General features: G+C 39.6%; 1 protein-coding gene across 6 annotated transcripts; it reads right to left on the bottom strand.

The window, feature by feature from the left end:
- Positions 1 to 195: 195 nt before the first annotated feature.
- pik3r1 (phosphoinositide-3-kinase, regulatory subunit 1 (alpha)) lies at positions 196 to 26,056 on the bottom strand. 6 transcript variants are annotated; one of them, XM_079870789.1, is made up of 16 exons: positions 25,721 to 26,056; positions 23,985 to 24,594; positions 10,158 to 10,253; positions 9,985 to 10,059; positions 9,412 to 9,543; positions 7,279 to 7,480; positions 7,109 to 7,191; positions 2,413 to 2,519; positions 2,191 to 2,285; positions 1,892 to 2,072; positions 1,667 to 1,792; positions 1,437 to 1,579; positions 1,171 to 1,347; positions 985 to 1,059; positions 731 to 901; positions 196 to 517 (listed from the first exon to the last, which is right to left on the bottom strand). In XM_079870789.1, exons 2-16 carry the CDS (start codon positions 24,313 to 24,315, stop codon positions 328 to 330), a joined length of 2,184 nt encoding a protein of 727 aa, XP_079726915.1. In that variant the 5' UTR covers positions 24,316 to 24,594; positions 25,721 to 26,056; the 3' UTR covers positions 196 to 327. The 6 variants fall into 6 exon arrangements, with proteins under 6 accessions (XP_079726915.1, XP_079726916.1, XP_079726919.1 ...); XM_079870790.1 differs by having other exon boundaries at positions 2,191 to 2,289; positions 2,417 to 2,519; XM_079870793.1 differs by lacking the exons at positions 7,109 to 7,191; positions 7,279 to 7,480; positions 9,412 to 9,543; ... (2 more) ...; positions 23,985 to 24,594; positions 25,721 to 26,056 and adding an exon at positions 5,204 to 5,597 and having other exon boundaries at positions 2,191 to 2,289; positions 2,417 to 2,519.
- Between the last annotated feature and the right edge of the window lie 1,226 nt (positions 26,057 to 27,282).

The raw sequence follows: 27,282 nt of genomic DNA, 5'->3' as shown, positions 1-27,282 counted from the left end.
AAAAAAAAAAATTCACTCTAGAGGTTTAATCAATGTTCCACATTCCAGCAGCGGGTAAAGCTTTGAAATGAACAAGCACCATTTGGAAAAGGCCTCCGAAATCCTCCATTTTGGTAGAGTGAGTTTAAAACTACATTCAGACTGGCAAAAAGTCTCAGTGGCTGAAATGTTCGTTTTGGGTTTTGCTTTCTTGTCTTTCTGACAAGCCGTTTCAAGGCAAAAAGCAGCCCTCGGTAGCAGCCTTACTGGAGGCATCTCCATTTGAAGGGGAGGCCATTCCTCAACTCCCGTGTTTGTAACGAGTCCCAAGGGTGTGTTCACAAGTCCTCACCGCCTCTGGTGTGCGTAGACTGGGTATGCTAACGTGACATTCAAAGAGTCATTGTGCTGAACCAGGGATGTGTGCTGGTAGTGCAAGACCAGTTCTTTTAGAGAGCTGTAAAGGTTGTAGGGCTCAGCGAAGCCATATCCTGTTGGTGTCTTGTTGATGACGCAGTGCTTGACCTCACCATCCACACTGTGAGAAGACGAAGAGATGGTTTTAGTCATCATTGCCTTTTGCAATTTCCCATTTCAACATGCACTCTCAGAGTCTCAGCTTAGTAGTCAATGAATTGCAAAGAATGTCAACAGATGTCGGTAATAACAACCAATATATGAACTCTCCAATAATTAGGTAGAAAAAAAAAAAGCCTCAACATTAAACAAGCACAAAAAAAGTGATACATACACAACACTGCAGGCGTAACATCCAGGTTTGCTGCTGTCCCTGACCAGGAATGTTCCATCTCTCTTGCCCCGCAGAAGGGCCTCTGCCTGGTTGCGGTTAATGTTACCCAGCTTCCAGGCGCGTTCATCATGGTGTGGCAAATCCTCATCGTCATCCACCATTGAGTACTGACTGTAGTAAAGAAGTGAAGAGTTCAATTTTGAAAGCAGGAAGACTTTAATATCGAACAGCTATAATGTGATAAGAATACTCACTCGTCCTGGTTTTCGTTTTTGATTCCCAACCATTCGTTGAGTTTCTTCTGTCTGACCCCTTTCTGTGTCAACCACCTGTGTAGCAACAGAAATCATTATGTTGCTCTCCATGTAGTCGTTTCTGGATGCAAGATTGTGTCCTGTGTGTTATACTTGAAGTGCAGAAACTATAGATGAGCTACTTACATGAGGTACTGATCCCTGGTCTTTCTGAGCTGGATGAGATCAGGCTTAATGCTGTTCATCCGCTTGTCAATCTCTCTGTAGTCCGCCGCCTGCTTCTTCAGATCTTCCTCGAGACGTCGTTTGCTGTCCACAATTTCACTGATGCGCGATTTTAACTTCTCATAGTTGACCATGATCCTGCAATGAAACATTGCAGAGATGTTGCATTAAACTTCTGAAATGTTCTCCAAAAGACTATTTTAGAGGTTTTCAGCTTCAGGACTCACCTTTGGATTTCCTTCTCGTTGCCTTCTCTTCTAAACTTCTCAATATATTCTTTGCTGTATCGTTCTTGCGTCTGGCACTGCTCTTCAAATATTTTGATGGTCTCATTAAAAGCTTCAATAGCAGTCCTTTTCATTTGTATTTCCTAGTGAGCAGACAAAAACCATGTCAGAATGTAAGCACTTTATCGAGCTCTGAGTCAAGTCATCAAATAAATTTAGGGAGAGCAAACCTGTGATGTTCTAGTGTATTCCTCATAGAGTCGGTCATACTCTTTGTTCTTTTCTTGGAACTGCTGGTGATATTCGTGCAACTTTTTCCCAACAGCTTCAATGTTATCCTCCTTTACCACTTGATCCTATAAATAAATAAAAAAACATATCCAATAAAATGTTTCTGTTATTAACAAAATGATCCAGAGTAAAGTTCTGCAGGAGGACACTCCATATTCCATTACCTGTTGGTGCTTAGATACAGGATACAGTAGTTTCACATCTAGTTTGGGGTTGTACTGGGCGAGAGACTCGTGCCGATAGTGGTTGATCAACTCAACCACAGAGTTGAAAGTCAGGGGGTCTGAGAAGCCATACTTCCCATCCCGGTGGAAGATTTTGATTAGCTTGTTGTTGCCTCCCTTCCTGTATGGTCAATGAAAATAAGAATTTAGAGCAATCCTTAAAGTTGGCAAGGTCAAGGCAAGCACCCTAAATAAAAAGGAATTCAGACACACACTTGGGTTTACAAAGGAGAATGTACCTCAGTGTGAGCGTGTAATCCCCATGCATTTTAGTGGAGGCATCTCGAACCAAAAAAGTACCATCAGCAGTGTCCCTAAGCTTTTCGTTGACCTCCTCCCTGCAACAGAAAGAGGTTCAAACTTTTAAAAGAAGCAAAATTAATAATAATAATAATAATAGTAATAATAATAATAATAATAAAAAAGCATGCTTCTGACCAAACACTAGGTTTGATGAGTACTTGCCTGGAGATGTCCCCCCAGTACCATTCAGCGTCTTGCAGAGCCATGTTGTTGTTCATACCGTTGTTAGTGACAGACGTTGGTTTGGGTGGCTTGGGAGGTAGTGCTGTAAAGAGAAAAGAGAGAAACTGATTAAGAACTTAACTGCTGATGAACTAGCAGCACTCAAGGTCATTTACATTTAAACATGTGCAGACATGCCCAAATCTATGCGTCCTGTGTTTTCAATATGAAATAACAGTGCAACATAAGAATGCTAATCTTATGAAGAAAAATGAAAACCCTCAAAACATTATTTGGCTGTCAAGTAAGCGATGCAGGTTTCCTTCCAATGCGACAGTCGTGTTTTAAAAGCATGCAATGGTTACTGCAGTTTCGCAGATTTCTTGCCTCCTCCCCTCCCAGTGTCTTCCATTTCATTAAATGCAGCTGAGTACATGCCTCTTGAGCGCTCAGCAGGGAGTCGCATTCTTGACTCAGAGAGAATGCATTTCATTGCCCCTTCCAAAAAACCTAATTTCATCACCATTTCCTGATCTGGTCAGCAATATACCACATAATCTATTTGTGAGATGCACCGATCACACAGATGAGTCACGGAGATACAAAACAGGGAATCATTTGGATTTTAAATCAGTTATTTGAAGCATCCTTTCACTTTTACAACAACTGTTTCTGAACAGAATTAACACAGTTTCTAGAAGCAATGACACTGAACAGCAGGCATATACCCACTAATGGGTTTTTCAAAGCAATGCATTGTGCACAATCATCCAAGAATCCTCAACCATTGAGAACATGTTGCTTTGCTGGATAGAGGCAGAGAATGCATCTGATTGGCTGCTGGGCCGTGTGACGGGAAGCAGCGGGGGCAGTGCAGTCTCCGTGGAGCATGAGGCAGAGCTGAAGCGGTGGGCTATTTTTATCTTCCAACCAACCCCCCCCCCCCCCCCCCCACCCCCCCCACCCCACACACCATCTCATGCACACTCACTGTCTCTTCTTTTGTTCACTTCAGTCACTATCATCGCTAAGCATTTTCTGCCTAGTGCAATCACAGGGTATAAAACTCGCAGACAAAGATATTAAATCAGATACAATAATCTAACCAACAGATCATCCCATGCTTTGTGGTACCTCCATTAAAACATACACAATATTCCACACAATGACTAATGTATCTGTTACCATAAGAACACATCAATGGCAAAACGTTAAAACCATTTTGAGACCAACAATTGCATCTGAGACCACAGACAGAGCTGTCACCCATCAAATTTAGACTTGACCCATGAATGACATGTTTGTAATGCACCAACTTCAACAGTTACCTGGCGCGTCTATTTCTATGTAAAACAGGAGGTCTGATCCAGATCCTGATCCAGTGTCAAGTCGTGGACTCTCTAAATCCGCCATGCCTAATGATGTGTTGCATATCTGGAAGGATACGCATGCAGTTTCTTTGCAAACCTCCTTTGAATGTATACTATAAATCCTAGGTTCTTCTCACTCATCAGTTTGAGACCAATTTTTGAAAAGCCTTGGAGAGTGGGGTCAGTGAAAGCCATTACATCACTTACCCCAGCCAATGGTGCTGCAGGACTGTTGCTGGCCACTCCTGCCTCATCACCTGCCTCTATTTCTTCCAAGTCCTAAGTGCAATGATGTCATTGCAACAGTGCTTTGTCCGTTCAAAAGTCGACAATGAAAAGTGCATCAAAAGAAAGATGTATCTGCTCTAATTTGTGTGATCCAGCGATATCCTTTATCCGTGTGGAAAGCGTTCTCAAAGCCGTTTTGATGCTGCCAAACAGAGGGAGTTATATCACAGACAAGGTGCACTGCAGCACAGCGTCTTTCGAATGAGAAAAAGAACTGAAGCTTTACGGTCTGTCTCTGTCACCCCCTCCCTTCCTGTATCTGTGATGCAGCTTTGCTAAGCCCCGCCTCACTGAGCATAAGCGATCAGCACGGCCTCTCTGCTGGTAGGCAGACAAAATCGCTGCTGCAACGGCACGTAGGCAGTCCCTACGTCAAAGACAAGGCCAGGTCAGGAGGCAGGCACGGCTTGCAAATACTTCTTATAATCCCCACATGCGACTCACAGAGGACTGTAGGAGGGTAGAGATCAGCTATACATGCTTGAGAGGGTACCTGAAATAGCCACATTTCTCAGTAGGGTTTAAATGGTCACAGGAACGTGGGCTATTGTCATGCTTGGCACTCTAATGGCAGGTCAGAAAGGCACTTCAGCTGGGGTGCTTAACAGTCATGCAGTAGGTCAAGTGTAACTGACTGCCACTGGGACATCAAAGAAGTGTGTAAAAAATAAGGAAGTGTGTAAAAAAGAAATTAAAGCCTCAATTTTGAATTTTAGTGGACTCTAAGAAATTCTATACCCTAACTTTTATTGGAGCCGATGAATAATGCAACACATTCACCTCGCATGCTCAGACATGCCGGTGTCAGTCAAACAGGTTAACCCACTTTTCGTAACAGGTCGCACTTGGAGTGCTAGTCTTGATGCACATAAGTATCAAGTACACATTCGTAGAGAAGAGTAGCACTGATATTCAAGCCTGTCAGAGCTTTAGTGGAAGAGCTAGAACAGGACACAAAATAGGACCTTCTAAAAGAACCACTATCATGCGCTATGAAAAACCGGGTAACTCACCGAAATGATGACATGTTGCTTTACTTTGATACATTTTCAGTCTACCTAACTGCTTTTGATAAAAGTAACCCAATCATTACACCAAACTTCCTGAGACACCAAAACCACACACTTACATTGCAAGTTGTGCATGTTCAGCAGAAGTCAAGCAGCCTTTCGTCAAGTCTGTCCGGTAAGCATTACTCGTGATTCTTGGTAAATCCAAAAAGATGGTTCTCTTGTGGTCTTGAAAAATGTTCCCACTTGACTGGTGCAGGAGTCTCAAAATCACTGTAGCAGTCTGAAGAAATCCAGCAAAATCCGAGTTGGGAAAGAAAAGAGTTGGTGCGACAGGTTGCGTCCGGAGAACTAAAGAAGGTCTGAGAGGGGTGGAGAATGGCGCCTGCTCCGGGACGGCTGGGTAAATGATTGCTGGGGTCGCAGTGCTGCTAGCCGACTCTCTCTCTCTTTCTGCTCACTCACTCTCCCTGGCTCCAAGGGTTCAGTCTCATGATTAACTCGCTCAGGTTCAAATATTTGCTGAGCTGTGCACCCTTATGTTTTGGGAGGGGAATGTGGCACAGGCAGGAGGGGGCCAGGGGGTGGAGTAAAGTCCTCGGAAGTGATCGTTGAAAGTGTGTGTTAGAATGCATGCAAGACAGAACAGCCGCCGCTGCAAGCTAACAAGAGAGCTCTGTGGAGCAGACCGCATTTCAAGCCAGCCCAATTCCAAGTGGGCCTTTTGCCACCTGCTTAAATTAGCCACCTAGTAACTAGGAACATGTGCACACACGCATCCACACGCTCATATTAACACACACATCAACAGCTACACACCGCCACATGTGCAGAAATCAAGTATGGGCAGGTCGGTAAGGCAACAAGAAACAGTAAAAGGTGGCACTTGTGTGACCCATGTTTGTGTAAAAGCTTGTACAGGAAGAAACTGAGCTGCCCGAGCAGTACGGAGGCAAGAGTGCTTTTGAGTCTGGACTCGTCTCGCCCAACCCAGCCTCCTGCAGGTGCAAATTACTGACAGCTGAGTTTGCTCCATGCCAGGGTAAGGTATAAATAGGCCCTAACAGGTAATAAAACATTTAAACGGTCACACAGCCAGACTTGGGAGAAAGATAGACGGATAAAGACAGGGAGAGAAGCAGGGAGAGAGACTTTACTAGTGCTATAAAACCCCAACTAGACAACTGGTCTGTGTTAAGGGCAGCGTGCATAAACACACACACACACACACACACACACACACACACACACACAAATACAAACACAAACACACAGTCAGACACAGCAGAAGTGTCTATGTGGTCTGTCCCATCTCTAAATGAACCTGACCCACAAAAGCAAGGGAGTGGAACACAGATTTTTCGACTAGAGCACTCCCAGCCATTAAACATTGATATCATAGTATCAGCTGAAGTGAAAAGTCAACTTCATTAAGAGTTTAAAAATATCAATGCTGTCTTCCCCTTTGTTGCATAAAACACATCTACCTTTTTTGTACACCTCTTTTCAGTACATTTTAGCCATTCTTTGGACTAGTGTATGCATTTTGATCTGTTGTAAAAGTGTGAACATCAGTTGGAGCTGTGGCTAGCACTTACCAGTACGCCAAGGTGTCTCATGCGGCAAACCCAGGTGTAAGCCCATTACACAAATTTAAATTCCAGGTACCTTTCCCTATCTTCTCCCCATTGTTGCTATTTATTCCAATACATCATTAAATGTGCATGTGTGACAATGGTGCTTATTTGGACAAAACTGGTTTGAATCCAGTTAGTCATCACTATCCCATTGCCTACACTGTATGCAAAGGTTTAGAGAAATGTTTCTCAACCCTTTTGACTCTATGACCTGGCATTATTCAAATAAGACATCAGTTAAATGTTGTACTTTTGTGTTTTTTTTCCCTCCAGCATTAATTAGGATTCTTAAGAAAACTAAATTAAAATAATATAAAAGGTTGGTTGAGAACTGGTTGAGAACCATTGTCTTAAAGTGACTTGTTATCATTGTTATAGTGTATTTACCTGGAGCTGCCTGACTGTCACTCCATTCGCTGGTCACCAAGACTTCAACTATCCTGATGTGTGCCTCTGGGCTGGGCTCACAACTGGGAAGGGAAAAAGAAACATCAGTTTTTTTGCTAGCAGGCTAGCTGGCAACAACATGATTCATTAGCATATGTGTCGGGATGTACCTGGTGGGCTGATGTCTGAAGAGTGCCGGACTGAAGATCTCAGCGAGGGCACGAGCACTGAGCAGGTTAGCTGCTGAGGCTTGGCATACACGAGAGAAGTGGCGCAGCAAACTCTGCAGGGTCAGCCAGTACTGCGGGGGAAGTGCAGTAGAGCTGGCCACCAGCCGCAGGTGATGTGCGCATTCGTCTGCACCCTGCACTTCTGAAGAGACAGACAGACAGACAGACAGAAGAGTGTAAAACAAGGGCTTTCTAACACCCACCAACAAACACTGAAAGTGGCATCATGTGATATTTAAAGTGAGCTAAACATACCAATAATCAGTGAGGCCATATGCAAAAAAGTGTGGAAAATTGCACTCTGTGTGCAACTAACCGCACAAGATCTTAAGCGAGACAATGACAGAGTGAGTAAGGTACTCTGAGAGATGATTGGTTGACAGCGCTGATGTAGCAGATAAGTTTTCAGGTTTGCTTTAGGTCTATTAACCACAGATATCCTGTTTCCAGCCACGTGACTTTACACTAACCAAAAGAGAAGTACAAAGCAAGAAAAAAAAAAAAACAGCACTGTTCTCTCTCAAATTGGATACATGCTAGTTTACACAGCCAAAAGTTTGTTCTGCATATGCACAGAATGTTCAGTCACACAGCGAGGACAGATAAATTCAACGGCTAATACAACACCTGGAATACTTTTCGCAGTTGAATTGGCTGGGGTTAGTAGACACAAAATCAGATAAGTGTTGGAACATGTGTACTCATAAAAGTATGCGCTGTGATGATTCAACCACACAATCTTAACAGATGAGCCTGGTCTGCTGCTTTTAGAAGGTCACGAGACTGTGTGACACCTTGCGTTACTTAACTACCATTGTAAGAGGCTCACCATCTGGCTAACAAAAATCTTGAGAACAATAGCACCACCCTGTGGCTCTTACAATGAAATGAGATCAATGAAAAATGATCTGAATTTTCCAGGCATCATTTGGTTTTAATGCCCTTAAGTTTGGTATAAAGGACCATAGGATAACTAAATCAGACAACTAAACAAAAAAAAGTTATTCAGTTGAATTGAATTTGTCTGTTGGGTAGGCTGTGCCGGTCAGCGTGAGCATCGCTCTGCCACGGTGTTATTCCAAACACATTTTTTGTGTATGTGAATGCTGTTTTAAGTGGATATTGGGACACAAGATAAGTACAAAGACTTATTTACATAATAAGCAATACTTTAGTAGTTAGTGGTTATAGTAATAACAGTTTAACAACGATTCATTCATGGAAACAATTCATGTCGAATGAGATGTGCGTGAGCCCACTGTAGGGTTCAGTTTCAGTTTCACTTTAAATAAGTTTGTTATTTAGGCTTGGAATTTAAAATAAATGTTGTTTGTCATTCATTAACGAATGAATAAATATAATTTATTTTTATTTTATACATATATTTTTTCATTTTTGTTTTGTTCTGAATAGGCTTCTATTAAATTTAAAGGATTTGGAATGAGGGGAAGTATTGGATTTTTATAGCCTTATAATGTTTGTTAACATTGCATTATATTTACCAGTATTTTACATTATTTTTGAATGTAATAATAAAATGTGACACACACCACTGCAAATGATCTGTGTTCTTTTTCTCTCTCAACAACGCAAGTTTGACCTGCTGCGACTTATAGGTGTGACTTATTTTCCGTAAAATACAGCTGTATTATTAAAAAAAACATTTAGCACCAATAAAACAAGCATATTATATTCATTACTCCCACCCACATTAACTTTGGTCACTGTTATAATTATGAGGGGGTCCTTGGAATTTTTTCTCCCCTGTAAGGGATCCCAGGCTCCAACAAGTTTGAAAACCCCTTACTAAGATGACCACTGAGTGAACAGATTTATAAAAATAAAAAAAACAAAGAAAAGAAAAAGAAAAGAAAAAAAAAAACATAAGAAACAGCCTTTCATGTCAGTTTAAACAGTTTAGGACCAAACTGAGAATGGGAAACTCATCCTGGTGTAAATCCAATGATTCACATGGTAGTACTAACATGGATTAATACTATGTCATAGAAATCCCATGAGAGTTTTAAGGCTGTTGACCTAATGTTGATGTGCCGTAATCCTATGGAAACTCACCTTGAGCGATGCGCATCATCTCAGTGTAAATCATAGGGGGGATGACAGGCTGAGGTAGATCTTGAAGATACCTCCTCAGACCATCACACAACATCTGAAGGTCCATCTGCTCAAGATCCACCAAGGCAGGGTCTGAATCATAGAACACACACATCAGTGAGAAAGGAAGGAATTAAGCTAGCACCATATACTAATCAGCCACAAAGAGACAAACAATAAATCTTTTCGATCAAATAATTTTTTCCTAACCAGATTCACATGTGATAACCGATTTCGGTTTCTATTTGTAGCATCACATTGAAAGTGGTGCTCAAATGTTACAATGCTAGGTTGTTCTGGGTGATTGCCAGGGTGTTGATATGTGGTTTCTAAAATAATTCTGAATGGCTGAGAAATTGTGTGAGACGAGATGTCAATTTTAATACTCTGGGTTGGAGTGTTTGGAAAATTAGTACAATAGGAATATCCAGGCATGCTGGTTAGGGCTGTGATTTTGTTGAATTTTGCACTTTGTTGCATTAGCATGGACAGAACAGTTAACAGTGGCTACAGCTTATGGAATGTGTCACTTACCATTATCAAAGCATTGTCTGACATCCAGCCCTCCTCCAGCAGTGAAATTTCTATAGAGAGTAGGGTTGTCTAGACCTGTACAGAATTTATATGCGAGTTAATACATGAGCACAAAAAATAAGTAATAATTACGACAAAAAAAAAATAAAAAATAATATGCGTAATGGATTCACCTTTCCTTTCGATGGCCTCAAGGAGCTTGAGCAGCATGAGCGGAGCCATGTCTGGAGGAGTAAACTGCTCCGTCAGGTCTAACAGAGTGCTTGAGCCTAAAGGAGAGAAAGTTAAACAATCATACCAAAAAGCCGCCAGGTACCTTTGAACAACTCTACTAGCTTTTCATTAAGCACCAAACACCATAATTTCAAAGCCTCCAAGGAAAACAAGAACTTTAAAGCATGACCCACAGTCACAGGACGCTTAGATCAATAGTCATCTTCATGTATTTATGTGGTGCAGCAAGGAGCACGTTTGGACGGCACATCTAAGTGTGTTTAAGGCTGGTGCTGACCGGTAGGATATGATTAAGTGTGCAGTGGAGGTGGACGAGAAGGATAAAGTAAACAGACTGTAATATGCAGCCTCTGGTGTTGGGTAGAGGGTTACTGAGATCTACAAGTCCAGGTGTGAGCATGAAAGGGCTGCGGGACTGGCGTGAGCTTTATTTGGATTCGGTGCACAGCATTTTAAAAGGCTTGGATTTCTAAAAGGCTTGACTGTTAGCAGCGTCCGAGGCCACAGATCCAAACACAGCATATTATGAATGGATTCCCTTCACAGAGTTTTTTTTTTTTTAATAGAGGTATCAAGAGGATCTTTACAGTTTGCAGAGTTTCTTAGAATGAATGACTCAAATTAAAAGCTTGGAGGCTGCCTAAATGGAAAAAACAACCACACAAGAGGAAATGGGTGTTTAAGCCATTAGAAATAATAGTCTTGTTTAGTCCAAAGGATCTGGGACTTTTTTTCTTTTTCTTTTGCTAGCCTGGGAGATAAGTAAAAAAAGTTATATTGCTCATATCACACCCCTTCTCTTGAACTCAACTTTGAAAGGCAACAGCCATCTGGAGTCCATTACTGGCAAAGCGACATCGAGCATAAGGAGTTATTCATTTTCTGAGAACTGCTGAACTCGAGGCAGGGGGAGTGAACGACAGATTCCTCATATAGAAATTTAGAGAGTAGTGCCACTTTGGTACGCCGCACTGAGCACCTAACCTTGTGCCCAGACGGACACCTTATCCAGCCTGCTACTTCTTAGAATCCAGATTCAAAGCGCTGGGCTAATTTTACATTAGCTCAAAATGTTCTGGTCAAAAGTGACAAATATGGTTCTGGAATATAACAGATTCTTCACATTTACCATATAAGTTTGGTGAATTAGCTTAAGTCACTATGTTGTCTTGCAGTTGAGACTGGCTTAGTTTAAGTCACACTATGGTGGTCTGTAATTACAAAACAATTAAACAATTACATCATAAGTCATAATGCACACCCCATTTCATCATAGAACTGAATATTCCAAGAGTCTTGTGTTTATTTACATGCATTGGATGGGCATTTCCATAGAGGGTGCGAGGCTGGAAGGGGAGGGGGGATTAAGTTGCTTCTAAGTAACTCAGGGTGACTTGATAGCACTGGCCTTCCAATGGGGCTAGATTGAATGACATTCAGGATTGATGGTAGTGGAATTGTTCAAATGTTTTGGTCCAAGGTTCCACAGTATGTCCCTGAGACACCGTCTCTAGGATCTTGAGTAAATAAAGAAGAACTAGACTAACTTCCTAGGTGTACGACCATGCAAAATACACCGCAATGGAAAGTTGCTTAAAGGTCTAGATCTTAAAGTCTTAAAGTTAAAAGAGCCCATCCTAAAGTTTTAGCCAGAGTCTATTCTTCGTCTATTCAGAGGCTATGTAAACACTCTCCTTAAAAAGCTGTGTGACCGTCCATGCTAAGTATTAGCAAGAAACACTAACAACTGGGTAGTTCAGCAAGAGTGTCGTGATCTCACACAATATTATACTCGCACCACGCTCATCAACCCACTGTGAGTAGCAATAGTGGTGTTATTGTGAACAATGCTCTAGAAAGATCCACAAGAAAACACCTTCTGTTTCCAACTACTACACTTAATTAATCCAAGCTGTGCAGTTCAGATCACACAAACCAGGCAATGGAAACGATTAAAGATGCATTCATGGTCAAGCTCAAGTGCAGTAAGACTTTACAGGTAAAGGGTAAACATTAACTATTTGAGCATGAAAAAAAAGCTTAAAAAGCCTCTAGTTCTCTGCAAGAAAATTAAACAAACAGAAAACAGGCCAAAATAAATAAAAAACTCAGATTCAGACAACCAATCGGTGACTGCAGATTTTGGTTGCCACAGCAACTCTTGGAAGAGGAAGAGAGGGTCCATGTGCAAGTCTGAACATGCGCAAGGTCTGAAATGTGTTGGTCCTGTTTTTTTTGTATGCCATAGGATGCAAGGAAAGGGACCACAGGTTAAGGAGGGAAAAGCAGCTGTGTGGGTTTTGTGGAACAATCTCAGCATGTCTGAACCACAGAGCAAGATCAGAGGAGTTGGCATATGGTACTAAAGATAGTTTCCTCAGCAGTTCATTTTAGGGGTCTACTTGTGTATCTAGCATATCCATCACTGACTAGTTCTACTTTGAAATGTCATTCTAGCAAACCACTAAGTGATCACATTTCCCCCAGAAATCAATAAAGGACTCTTTTTTTTTTTTAAAGTGGTTAAACCTGCTTTTGAGAAACAAGTTTAACTGCTATCAATCGTCAAGGTGTAGCAGAAATCAGTGTTTCCATAAGAGTCATCAGCTGCTCAGGTTACTGTGAATATTTGTACCATGTATGTTATATGTATACATGTAATTTTTCCTCTTGGTAGCTTGACAGATGGTCCCTTCAAACTTAAAAAAAAAAGAAAGCTGATTCTTTAAAATGTTGGTGTTCCAAAATAATAACAATAATAATAATAATAATAATAATTTTCAACAGTTTCATTTTGGTGAACTATCCCTTTAAAACTGTAAAAAGTAAATTGCAATTAAAGGGGTGGTTGATTATTATTTCACTTTTTAAACTTTAGTTAGTGTGTAATGTTGCCGTTTGAGCATAAACGACATCTGCAAAGTTACGAAGCTCAAAGTTCAAAGCAAAGGGGGATATTTTCTTTTAAAGAAATTGCTTTTTAAGGACTAACAACACATGGCTGGTAGGGACTACATGACATTCCTCCAGGGTTAGTGACATCACCAACCCTAGAATGTACATAAACCCCGCCCCCTGAACACGATTTAAAGATTGTCATGACAGAATATGCTAATCAATGCCTAAAATATAATTACACATAACCTACATTAAATTCATCAACTAACCATTCAGAAATGTCCTGTTGCTTCTACATGTTGTCACTTCTTCTTGAGTCTCTCCATCATTGTCCGACTCCGGTTTTTAACATAAAAGGCTGAGAGTTTTATTTTCAGTGCATGTCTGTGTGAGGTAAAAGGACACAAACTGTTGTAGCTCTACCCCCTGTGCCAGGAGCAGCAGCTCATTTGCATTTAAAGGGACAGACACAAAAACTGCGTTTTTGCTCACCCTCAAAAAGTGACAAATTTAACATGCTATAAAAATATCTGTGGGGTATTTTGAGCAAAAACTTCACATTCACTGGGGACATCAAAGACTTATTTTACATCTCGCTAAAAGGGCATTATACCACCCCTTCAAAACAAAAACTTTATTGATTCCTAAATGTAAATTCGGAGACTTGGAGCATTAACTTTTTCCCTGCCCGCGTTTTAAAAGTTGCCATCCACCGCCAGCATTTTTGACCATTTTCACAATTTTCATGGCCCCCAGAATATTTTGTTGTGTGAATATTTGACATGCAATATATGACATTCTGAAATGTATGAATGCGTGTATTCTGTCTGTGTGAATTGAATGCAGACAGGAGCGTTTAGCTTCACTGGAGATGCATGATCGAAATACTTCAAACCCCTGATTTCAAACTATGCTGCACTATATTCAGTTGCCCACTATGTCATATTCATGTCATTTTCACTGTGCTGTAAGTCAAAATTAGTGTTACCTTGTCTTTACTCTTTAGTTGCAAAAAATATGATTCCCAGTGCACACAAACTTACCAGATTATGAGTCCCTTGTTGTTTAGTGTTTACTTCCTTTTTATTCATTTTTGTTCCAACAATTTCTTTATTTGTGAAAAATACTGTAATCATTATTACAGAATCAAGAAGTTGCCATCTAAGTAAGTCTGTTTAATATAGTGATGTATTTTTTTAAATTCATTTTCAAATAATTTATTTCAAATTTATATATTTATATATAACATAACATAACATAATATATAGGCTTTACATATGCCACCCTACTCTCTAAGATATCGGTCGACCACTATCTGCTTACATATGCAATCACTTGTTTCTGCTTCTTCACATCAGGAGATTCAGTACTCTTTCAGAAGATGCCTAATAGCGTCCCAGTACATTATAACAGTGAAAACAAGCATTGTTTCAAATGACAGAAATTTCCATCAATCACGGGGAAAGGGTTAAATAAGTTCATGTCTCCTATAAATCATGTTTATGCAATCAGTTGTATACATTAAATCTTCAGTAACATGCAAAGAAATAGGCTACCAAAACTTATTAAAATAGCCTAAATGAGGAAAATTCTGAGTTGCCCCCTATTGGTTACAAAAATATAACACCTCAAATCAAAAGAAAAAAGAGGTTTTCAAACAACTCACATTTCAACAGAGATTGTGACACTGAAGACAAAAGGCACTGCTTTAGTGCTGATGGTTTGAAACATCTACTGTATTGGCAATTTGACATTTTACAGTAATGAAACTGAAACATTCAATGTAAAAGAAGAGGGACAGAGTCTTCCCCAGGGCAGTGTGTGAAAATGCTTGATCTCAGACAGCACACACCAAACAATTACAGCACACATGTCATAGCTGAGGCTACTAATCCAGGGTTACATAGAGAAATAACGCAGTGACACAGATGGGTTAGGTTTTCAATCTTCATGCCCTGAAAAACACCATGAAGATCTTACATAAAGAAAACAGGCTTTTGTTTTTCCAGTTTCTTTAAGAGCTGTGTTTATGGTTTAGTTTGCATGCATGGTTTACTTGCTCAGTGTTTGTTCAGTGATGGCAAATCAATATTATATCGGTCAACACAACACACACCTGCTGCTGCCAAAAGGGATGGGCGTCTTCAGTCCCAGGGCCACTGTCCTGCAGATTTAGCTACCTGTAGCTTTCTTTTTATCCTGAGGACATTGATTACAAACACACCTGAACAAGCTAATCAATGCCTTCAGGAATACTAGAACGCTTCAGGCGGGACCACAATTGCCAATCCCTGATCTAGAAGCTGTCCACACTGGATGCGACAAAGTGACCATTGAAAATAATTTGTCTGTGTCAGAAGTAGCGCAGGCATTTGGCATTTGACAGAAATAGAATGGGGCATCATTTTACTGTCGGAAACTTGTGTTGTGCTGCATCCAGTGTCAGCATCACTGATTACAATGGGTTCTATCTGCTTTTGTCGAGTCCGTTGCGTCTGGTGTAGACACGGTGTTATGCTACATAATAGTAGGGCTGGTCCGAATACCATTTTTTGAGCTTCGAAGCTTCGATAGGAATTAACATCGAATATTCGAAGCTTCGGAGGGAGGGGGCTGAACATATTCTTCTCTCTAATAAAGGCAGGAATCTCTATGCGTCTGTCTGTTTGCATTTAGATTATTTATCTTGCATTTAGAACCGTTCATCCAATCGACTTCACGAGTGCAGTGTCACAGTTGGTGCAATATAGACACGCGAGACGTGACACGTTCAGAATTAATAAACTTTTAATACAGAACAGCGCGAGCGGGAAGCGCGCGCGCGCCTCACGCGCATGCAGGGCTCCGAGAACGGACACTGCACTAGTGATACAAAACACAGCCTAATATTTTTCTGAGTAACAAATAACTCTCAAATCAGAAATCAGCAGCACAGTAATTACTGACACAGTAAAGGGTAGGCTAATATATTGTTTCTATTCTATTTCCACAATGTCAAAGCAACGCAGCTTATAGCCTACAAGCTCAGGCATGCACTTCTGCCCATACAAACTCCGCTGTTCTGCGCTCTAAAATAAGAGTATTGTATTTCGCCCAAAAATGCTAAAAAAATAACCGTGTGAGAGCGTGTTTTAGGCTATATCATGTTATAGCCAGATATGACGACGCTTATAGCACGCGTCACCGCAGATCAGCATCTATTCATCAAGCCAACGTGCAAACTATCGCAAATCAAAGTGAAAGTGGGTCGCAGATGCTTTAACACACAATCAACTTCATTAAAAGTAAAGAACCGAAATGATCTTACCAGGGCTGTTGCCGCTCTCTTATTGCGGTCTTTGATTTAGAAATTTTAGCTGACGATCAGTAAAATGCAGCTTATCTGTTGCTATACGTGCACTCCATTACATCTGCCTATAGTGCGGGATTTGAAGTTCGGATTCATATCCGTTTTGCAAAAACACATTTATGTGTTCATTGTTCATATTGATAAATCAGAGAGAACTATCCGATCTTAGAAAACGCATGACAGCCCCATTCAAGCGCGAATGGGAACCGTTTCTAGGGGGATGCCAGGTGTGAAAAAAAAATAAAAAAAATTTAAAACGAATATTCGAATGTCAAATTTGAAAATCGAATACCAACCCACCGAACGAATATTCGAATACTCGAATATTCTGGTACAGCCCTACATAATAGTTGTATAATTTGGATCAGTTCTGTAAAACATTGTGATGTCCCATTTGTAAACAAATCAAACTTTAAATTTGTAATGCTTTAAAATCATCCATAACCAATCTACTCGCAAAGTGTTTAATCATTGTGCTGTAAGGGAGGACTTTGCTTTTGAGAAAGTATACAGTGTGTAATACGTCAGAGAGAGTTATAACCAACACAAATTTTTCTTAAAAAAAAATCTAAAAAGAAAAACTGGTGGTGACCAGTCACAAGACGCAAGATACAACTTTCCTTAAACATACTGTACATTTGAACCTAATAACTCTTGAAATTTTGATATACGATTATACAGATGTCAACTACCCACTAAAAACCACATATTTAAAATAAAATAAAAATAATAATAAAAAAAGACAAAATACCATGTCTGACTTCTAGGAAAATCCAAGCAATGACAAATTATTTCCCCCCATTTCAACAAACAATCCAAAGAAACAGAATTAAAGAAGTTGGACTGAACTATATGGTCTCCAAAAAAAAAAAAAAAAAGGCGTTACGTCTGATATGTTCTCTCCCACTGCTGCTATTTAGTTTGTAGCTTAGGCTATACAAACACTTCCATATCTCCTCACATAACCAATATGCACACCAACACTAAATGGGCGATAGGGGCAGTACCAAAACTCTGTGCATATTTCAGTTCTGCTTTTTTTTTTCTTCTGCTGCTCTTGCTCCACCTCTTGCAATGTGTTGCTAATCCGCCCAGCAGACATGCTTGTCCTTCAGTAAGAAGATTTGCCAATTCAGCCCTATCCTCTCTGGAGGCGAACATTAATGAAGACCACATGTACACACTCTCACGCACATCTCAATAAACACCAGCTTTCACCACGGTACCACCTCCAGATCACGTCAGCTCTACTGAAGTCCAGTCCTTACAGTTTGACAAAGGTTTTTTTTTTTCAGGTTTGGCTCCACCTCAATTTCAATGCACTTTTGACCCAGAGGCTTCAACAGATATGATCTCTTGTGACTTATGCAATGCAGCACTTAATCCTACAGAAAGAGTTATCTGGGCTCAAAGAACGTCAATTTAAAACAGTGGATGTTTAATGGCTGCTCCATACTCTGGAAAACATAGTCAACTGGATCAGCATTCTTTTCGCTAGAGCACTTTTCCGCTCCCTACTGCACTAGTACTTAATTGCGATTGCACCGTTTCGTCATGATGCTAAATACAGCGACCGGGAACAGGCTGTTCAAGCTAAGCCACAGGAACGTGCACCATTACGCTCACGGCCACAAACCAGTTCTGCCCCGGTTATAACCACCACGATCTAATGAGCACCTTTACCCTGCATGGGGATGAAGTCTTTAACAGGGCAATAAACCTGGCTGGGCTTTGTCTATCATTTGTTGTCCACCGATGGAGTATATAATGGAGTGTGAGTGTATATATTCAACAGCTAACCAAAATTGGAAAATAAAAGACTGGAAAAAATGATGCCTGGTCTGATGAGTGGTGACTTTGAAGACTTTTATTACATTCAATGTAAACGGCGACTGACAATGTATAATGTATAAGGTAACAAGTTCTTGCCAATTAAAGCTCGTGCAGCCTGTCTGTAAGACTCTTCTGGAAATGAGTGCAACAGCACAAAGATACTGTGAATAAATTCAAAATGTTAAGTTTTTATATTTATTTATTTAGCCATCACTTCTGTGCTTCATTACAGTCTGTGTAAATACATCATAACATCAGAGGATGCAGCTTTGATTTTGCTGATACTGATTTCATTTGATAGTGTCTTATTATTCTAACTGAACAAGTCAAAAAAAAAGAATTTGACAAGAAAGAAGACATTTAATAAGGTTAGGAAAAAACTATGAAGGTAAAAAAGTGCCCCCGAAATGTGGCAAATATAGGCTATATTCTTTTTATTCTTTTTTTCTTACTGCTTGGTTGGGGAAAACTGCACATTCTTTACAAAACCCAGCAACAACTCTCTCTCTCAGAGAGCTGCTCCATGCAGCAGATGTTCCACCGAGTGCTGAAGAGGCCCCTCAAAAAGGAGAAAAGCACATTATCTCAAACACCAGCAATGCCTTCCCCCAACCAGGTCACACTTTCAGTTAACTGCCACAGCTCTCCCTGGCAGTTTTCACGCGCACACTCTCGGATAACTTTTGTTGTTTGAAACATTTTTATGGTTGATTCATTTGTTATGTCCTGCATTTAGTGCTGGTTTCAATTTCGTGTGTAAACACCTCCATAACAATGCATAGCTAAAAAAAAATTCCTGCATCTATTCAACGGCCATGAAGAGCGATATGTAGTGTGTAGGAATGCACCAATCAGATATCCAGTATCGGTATCGGCTCTGATTCTGCATTTTTTTTCTGAATCCGTATCAGTCAGACGGGAACGATCCAAATCCAATACTGTGTGTATACTGTTAAGCTCCACAAAAGGCAAAAAGGCATTATAAAGCACCATACATGTTTTTGAAATCTGCATGTTCTGCGTATCTGTGAATGAGAACCTTAGAGTTTCGCCTACTACACACATACTGAAGCACGTGTGACGCTCATGGTTTTTTTTAGCATCTGTCGTCTCATTATAAGGACACTCCACATGAACTTCATCTCCAGAGTTGCTCTGAGAGTTCACTTTATAAACATTTTACCATTGCATTCAAGAAAATCTAATCACATAATACATTACTAAAAGGTTTATAAAATTATAACAGACATATATTACCATTGCACAGTAGAATGTACTGTGTAATACTAATACAATTGATTAAATATATATATATTTTAAGGAATATCAAGTTCTCATACATGTTTTAATATAAACAGTAAACTTGCCAAATATAAAAGGAACTATAAAATTTCCATTTGATTACATTTTTAAAAGGTTAACCAAATTGGGTTACACTTTATTTTAAGGTGTCATTGTTATTATTTAAGTACAGAGTAATATTAGGCCAAAGTAACTAGGCCTACATGTACTTACTATAGGGTTAGGGTAGGATTAGGTTGAGGGTTGGTTGCATGTAATTATGAATAATTTACTTTTATTACTATGGTAAGTACATGTAACAAATCTAGCAAGGACACTGTAAAATAAAGTATTACCCAAAATTGTGTTTTATAAATTGTTTTGATTACCTCCATTTTTTAAAGTAAATTTGTATTTAACATTACAGTGTTTTTCTATTTTATGTAGGCCTACTCCTGACAGTAAAATAAGCTACTATAAACTTATATAAAGATCCAGTCATGAAAAAAAAAACACTGATATACCGTGAAACAGCCAGTATCTTAAAAAGTAGCACGATACAGATTTTTGGTCATACTGCCCAGTACTACCAATTTGATCGAAATAAATTCTCACTGCATTACATGGACCTAGCAACAACCACAAGAGACCTGCATCTCAGATTGAGATAAAGATAAAATAGCAGATAAGCATATAGCTTCTCTAAATTTAATGCACAGACTGCATGACCCCTGCAAACTGCATACTAAAAGACTGCCATATCTCACAAAGTACAGGAATGTGGGTCTTGCATGGACTTGTGGTTGGATGAAAACTGGTTAGTCCATACAAGATTTGATCACATCATCTACTTTAATTGGCCATGGAAATTGGAAACAAAATCCTGAACTCCAGAATACCGAAACAAAGAACATTTAGTGGCTTTACTGAATGTTTTATCTCTAAAGCAGGCAAAAACTGAATGATCAGCCCCACATTTTGAACATATTCCTTGGTTATTCTGTCTAAAAGATCCCTAAATCTAAGTGATGTATACTTAGAAGAAAGGTTTAAATTTGAAGGATTTTAAAATGTAAACCGCTTAATTGCTAAAGAAAAAGCACACCACCTAAAGCACCACTACTAAAAATAAATATTAGAATAACTTCTCACTGGTTGGTTGTTGGATGACTTGACGACTTTCATGACCATTGTGGCCATAATTTATTTAGCCATTTTGTGTCTGTTCATATTTTTTGTTATTGTATTATACTATATTGATAATTGAAAAAAACATTCAACCGTTATTAAGTAGGCCATGTTGGAAAAAATTCATAAACATAGTGTATGTTTACCAGCTCAACTCATTCTCCATGCAATAAAACAGAACAGTGTCAGATAAAGAGGAACTCTAATTTCCATAGTACAGAAGAAGTTAAAGCCATAAAAGATCTCATTCCTTGTTTGGAGTCACGCAGAGAAAAAGACAACTTGGAACCGAAGTGAAGGAAAAACTGAGCAATACAATTTGTGGACCCAGAATGCAGTTGAAAGCTTTACCAAGAATGAGTAAACAATAAAACAAGAATTGTGCACAAAGCTGGGCTGGGCACATATGGATCCTCTCACTCTAGACTAGAGGCCCATAGAAAGGAGTATGTTAGAGTTTAAAAAAAAAAAAAAAAAAAAAAAAAGCCTGGGAGCCAAAACGGACAGAAATTCCACATCTGTTGTTCTCTTAAGTGAGTCTCAGCTGCTGAGAGAGAGAGAGAGAGAGAGAGAGAGACAGAGAGACAGAGAGAGGTCCCATGCTAAACAACACTCCCCCTCAATCTCCTCAATCAGGTCTGACCCCAGAAGAATAATCCAAAAATTCAAAGAGGAAGATGGAGAAATGAGAGAGAACGAGATAAATCTGGAAGAACCTTCAGTGGCGGCTAATAAATCTGAGGCATCTGAGGCAATGAGAAGTTCCACAAATATACAATGCATTCACGCTGATCTCAGTAATGCCATTTAACAGTATTGTTGGTACACTGTAAAAAAACTGTAAAAAGTAAAAAAAAAAAAAAAAAAAAAAAAATTATAAAAAAAAACATTAATTACAGTAAAAACTATTTCATTAACTGAAATAATGTATTTATACTAAATTACTAAAATCTTTCTTACCTTTACAGTATACAGACTAACATTATGAATCAAAGTTAAGGTAAGTAAACTAAGACAAGTACTCATAGTAGGTGACGCTGTTTTTTTCACTTTTAATACTATAAAGCTGCTTGCTTTAAAGAAATCTATTGCATGAAGTGCTATATAAATAAAATGTGTATGTGACTTGACTGTGTGACGAATTACAGAGCTTGTGCAAACATATCCATAATCCATGTAGCTATGATCAGATGCTTTCTTAACTGCCCTTTTTTCATCAAAAGGTTCTAAGAACGGTAAGGAACGGTTAAAGTTATATTTCCAGTTGAGCTTAGTTCGGCACGGCACAATTACAAATCGTTCTCTGCCTGGAATTCTCCTGTGCTAGTAGAATAATAAAATGAACACTAAAGAGGAAGAGCCAATTGCTGAATTGGTGAAAATCTGTGAGATTCGTCTTTAAGACATTCCAGATGTTTCTTATGCTGTGAGTCTCTGCTTCAGGCACCACACAGAAATGGTACTTACGGTGTACAGGAAAATGTCACACTGGAAAGCACTTTATTTTTGGCTATTAAATTCTTCTTTCTGTTTTCATTTTAATGTTTAAAATAATTTTCTAAATGAGCTCAGTTAGCTCTGGAGATTCCTCAGGAATAACATTTATGTCACATAATGACACATAATACCACACACACAATTCCACATAATACCTCAAGCATCACTATCGAGAATGAGGGGCATTTTCTGGCATTTCACTTCTCTCTGCACTGATTCTTTACGCAACAGTTACGCAAATAGGCTAAGAGGATTCAAGAGAAAAAAAACATACGGTAGTCATTTCAAATGAGGAAGAGAAACCAGAGATTTTCTAGCAAGGCCGAAATAATCTTCCTACAGTGTAAAATAGCATCAGATGTCAATTATCTATGTACTATGTAGATTAGAAATGCTATGTGGATTGGGTTTGAGTCCTGGTTCTAGCGTGTGAGCAGCATAATGCCATGAGCTCTGGCAGTTTTCCAGATCTGCTTCTGGTTCACATTCCTCAAAACTGCAATCTCCAAGTCTCAACCCCTGTCCAGTATAAGCACTTCCTCTCCCTTCCCTTAACATGAACACAAATCAGAATAGTCATTCAGAAAAAAGAGGCCATAGAGTCAATTTAGCCACAGTTATGCAGCTTAAGCAATCTTGATCTTGACCACCAGGAAAAAGTTAGCTGGGTTAAAAAAAAAAAAAAACTCAAAGATAAAAAAAATTATGTACTAGTGTTTTTATGCATCACACCACAAAGGACGAGGAAGTAGCACACAAGTTGATTTTGAGTGCCGTATCTCACTTATGATCATGATTTCATAACCTGACAACATGAAGAACAGTTTAGTTGTCACCATGACAACTGAGTTTGTCTTTCTGGTTTTTCTTAAGAACCTAAGGCAAACAAGCCTCAAAAGCTAAAGTGTGAAAGTGCCCTAAGAATCTGTATTGTATCATTCACAATAAATAGATCAAGCTTTTTTTAGACACTAGAAAAGAAATGGCAACAAATGGCACAAAAAGACAGCATAGAGCAAAACTACAAATTAAGAGAGCTGGGTGATTTTAAAGGAGCCATAGGGGGCTCTAAGCACTCATACTGTGGCTGTGTGAAAGATGCAGCAATGCCAGACAATTACAAACTACTGTGTGCAGGCCTCCATCCAAATCTGGGCTTCCTGCCATGTTTGCAATTATGAAACATAGCCCAGTGCAAACCTTAAACAGCCTTAAATATTCAGGCGACATTTGTGTGCTGCAGCTATAAATTCAATCTCTTGATGAAATGGTGGTGTAAAATCTGGTCGCTAGTTACGAAAATGGAACAAGTGGTGAGTGGGTATTTTGAGAGAGGCACGTGGGTTTGGCATCAGCATGAATGGATCTAGTTAAGTGGAAAAAGGGTTCATTAAAATTATGCACCAACCAAGCTAAAATGGTTGACAATTTTTTATACTGCAAATACATGAAGATCTGCTTTGTGACCACTGGTTAAGGTCAACTCTGGTGACCAAATATTAATCAAAAGGTTAACTATATACAACTTCTGTGGAATTGAGAAACTATCTAAGCAGCAGCTCAAAATGGTAGAAAGATCTGAGGATTTAAGACACAAATACTTTGAATTCTAAAGCTAATTTGCATCATAAATTTCAGTCCAGTTAGCAATACATCCTAACCCAGGATGTGGCAAAAAGGCTGAAAATATAATTCAGGGGAATTTTTTTAGCTTACTCACTTTGCTCAGAGTCCGAGTCTGGCCTTGCAGTCCCCGGAGCCACAGGTAGAGGCCTTGGGGGCCTTGGTTTGGGAGTTGGTGGAGAAATCTTTTTCTTGCCGATGAACTCCACGTACGTACCAGGAAAGTCCCCCTTTTCTTGAGTGGTTTCATTAAAGCCAGGCAACCATCCGATTTCTTCTGGTCTCTCCTCTATGCCCTCAACGTAGCCAACTGCAAGTAGTGCACCCTTGTTGACTGTAAGAATGTCCCCTACATGCAGGTTAATATCCTCCTCCCTTTCTTTCTTGTAGTCATACAGCGCTCTGTACTGATATCCTTCTGCACTCATTTTGATGGTAAAGTTTTGGTGTCACAAAAATGATAATGACTGCTCACAAAGGTTCTTTAAACCAATATTTTTATGAGGCAAGAGTCGAAGAAAACAAGGTTTTATCCAAAGACTTTACGCCTTTATTATCATTATCATCCACACTGGATAGTCTGTCTGGACAAGTGGATTATGTGAAACTAATAGTCCAATGATTGGGTGCACCTTCAAGGTGCTTCTTACAGACTCTTCCCATCTGTGTGAGGCCTGTTCCTCTGGATCTTACAGAATAACTCAAACCTGCAACACAGAAGAGAAGCCATTTTACACAAGCCACACAAAAAGCATTTCAAACAGCAACTCAACTTCCATGGTGACAAAAAAACAAAAACAAACAAACAAAAAAACTAGTAAATCTACTCTTGTTACACATTATTTGACAGAATATAAACATATACGTATATAACAGTAATACCAAAAGGAACAAAAAAGTGTTCCGTTTTATTTTTTTGGTAGTAGCTTAATCGCATAAACAGCAATAGGTTATAAATGTTCTGCAAGTGAATACCTTTTATCCAAGTAGAACTAAACTTGCAAAATACTGAGATTATTTATGGCGTGATTCTTTGTTCTTCTCTGTCTTCTAACGAGACATTTATTTTAAAATGTTAAGCACAGTATAACGTTACCTAAATTAACTAAGAAAGCGTCAAATGGAAATAAACACTTTTTGAAAAAGTGCAAATAAAATAACAAATGGCGCAAAAGAAACTCAAAGAGTCAAAATGCTGACAGAGGAAAACTCTCCTTTGAGTTTCACGTGACAGATTACAATTATTAATCGGCGCAACATTAAGAACGAACGAACATGAATAACTTAGCCAAACATACACTGAATTAATTCAAACAGCAATTAAAGTGTAAGTTTATAAAATTTAAATGTAATAGTAATACTAAAACCACAATCAAATCAGTTAAAAATCACACACAGCAGATCCATCAAAATCGAACTGACTATTATTCCGAATGACGACTCAATGCATTAGGCGTTGATAGAAGACGCATAAATGTAACTAGATTTATATTAATTTAGCATGTTCGGGGTTAGCTTATTGGCTAATGTTAGCCTTAAATAATATAACGGATTATTTATTAGTGAACCATATACATGTATACGCACAACAGCATTAGAAATATTACAACTTAATTTACGATGCTAAAAGCTCTGTGGCTGTAGAAAATAAACCGCCAGTGTCAAGTAGTGAAGTAACGTAAGTGGAGAGTCAGTAATAGAATTCATTTTGGACACGCTGTACTGGAACAATCGACACAGTAAAGCGATCCTGCCAAACCTCCCATAATCTCAACAATACAATACACACCCATCCTAAACACATTGCATACTTCATAAAACAAGCATACCTACCGAGCAATGGTTAAAAAAGAGAGAAACTGAAGTATATCTGCGAACTTTAGTAAGTTGTAAGGGGCCCGTTCATGAAAACCAGGGCCGAGAAAATCTCCTTCGCTTCCCGTAACTCCAGTTTAAGCAGCTCTCCAACAAATCCACCCACCACAACCGCTAAAAACACTCCACATACGACGCTTCTTCAGGGAAGTAACATACAGTGCTGGGGTAAATTTCAACCCGCTAATTGAGGTTATTTTTTTTGTTTTTGTTTTTAATTCTTTAACTCAATGATTGAGCTCGTTTCCCGACAGTAAAGCCGACTCCGCCCGAGTCACCGCACACTGAATCCCCTCAGAAACACCGAACGAAAACCACGCCCTCTGCGCTGCGTCAGCGCCAGTCCCCCTTCACGCCCCGCCCCTCTAGTTAGTTGCTTGTGCTTGCGAAGCAAAGCATTACTATCTTCTTCTGGACAAAAACTCTGCGTAACTCGTCCCGCATTGTTTGTTATAGACCCATGAATGAGGCGTCAAATCGTAGGAAGTTCGCCTGGCGGGCGAAAAAGTCCCATAGACATTGGCACGAACTTTAACGGGCCATAGCTCTGAGCAAGGATTTCGTAGAAACATATGGGTTACCACATTTGAAGGCTCGATAAGAACATAAGTTACCTCGCAATGGGGTATAAGTTGTACCCCTGGGTGAGCAAGTGGTGCCCGAAATTGCCCCATAGACATACTATGTTGAAGGGACTGCCCATGAAAAAGGGAAGTGTGCGCAAAAGTGTTTTTCCTACTATGGTAACTTGCATAGGAATTTTGTAGTTCTATCACAATGTCATAGAGACAAGGGTGTGGGCTCATTTCACGTAGGCAATCAATCAGTCCCTCAGGATCATCTTGAAACTATCAAGCCACGCCCTAGCAACCATTTAGAGGACCCTAGCAACAAGTTCCATTGAAAGAGATCGAAGTGATATCTTTGGATAAAAATGTCGTAGAAACATGAGGGTTGGCTCGTTTGACTTGGGGCAGCAAACAGCCAATCACGAATCACCTTCAACTCTTCTTAGTCATGCCCTAGAAACCATTGCCAAGCACCCTAGCAACCCAAACCCAAAGAGTGATATCTTCAAATCTTAATGTCATAGAGGCATATGGTGTTGGTTTATATCATGTGCAGCTGCCAAGCCATTCCCTAGCAACTGTTTAGCAATACCTATATTTCAGCATGCAGAACATCATGGGGGTTGGCTCTCTTTTGCTAGCAAACAGGATTTCCATCATGTTACACATGCTAGCAGTGAATAGCTACATGCTAACCGTGATAAGCTAAGTGCTAAAACATGATAAGAACATGCTAAAAACTCTATAAAAACTCCATAGTAACCATCAATGACAACTGGCAACTGCCAACCAACACCCTAATAACCACCCACAACACCCTAGCAACGCTCTTACTACCAATCATAACACCATAGCAACCACCCTGAACACCATAGCAACCACATAGCAATGCCCTAGCAACCTCCCAGAATACCATAGCAACAGCCTAGAAACACCTTAGCAACCACCAAC

The sequence above is a fragment of the Squalius cephalus genome (genome assembly GCF_949319135.1).
Source record: "Squalius cephalus genome assembly, chromosome: 5".
In the NCBI taxonomy this organism is placed as follows: domain Eukaryota; kingdom Metazoa; phylum Chordata; class Actinopteri; order Cypriniformes; family Leuciscidae; genus Squalius; species Squalius cephalus.
This window is presented reverse-complemented; position numbering and strand designations above follow the sequence as displayed.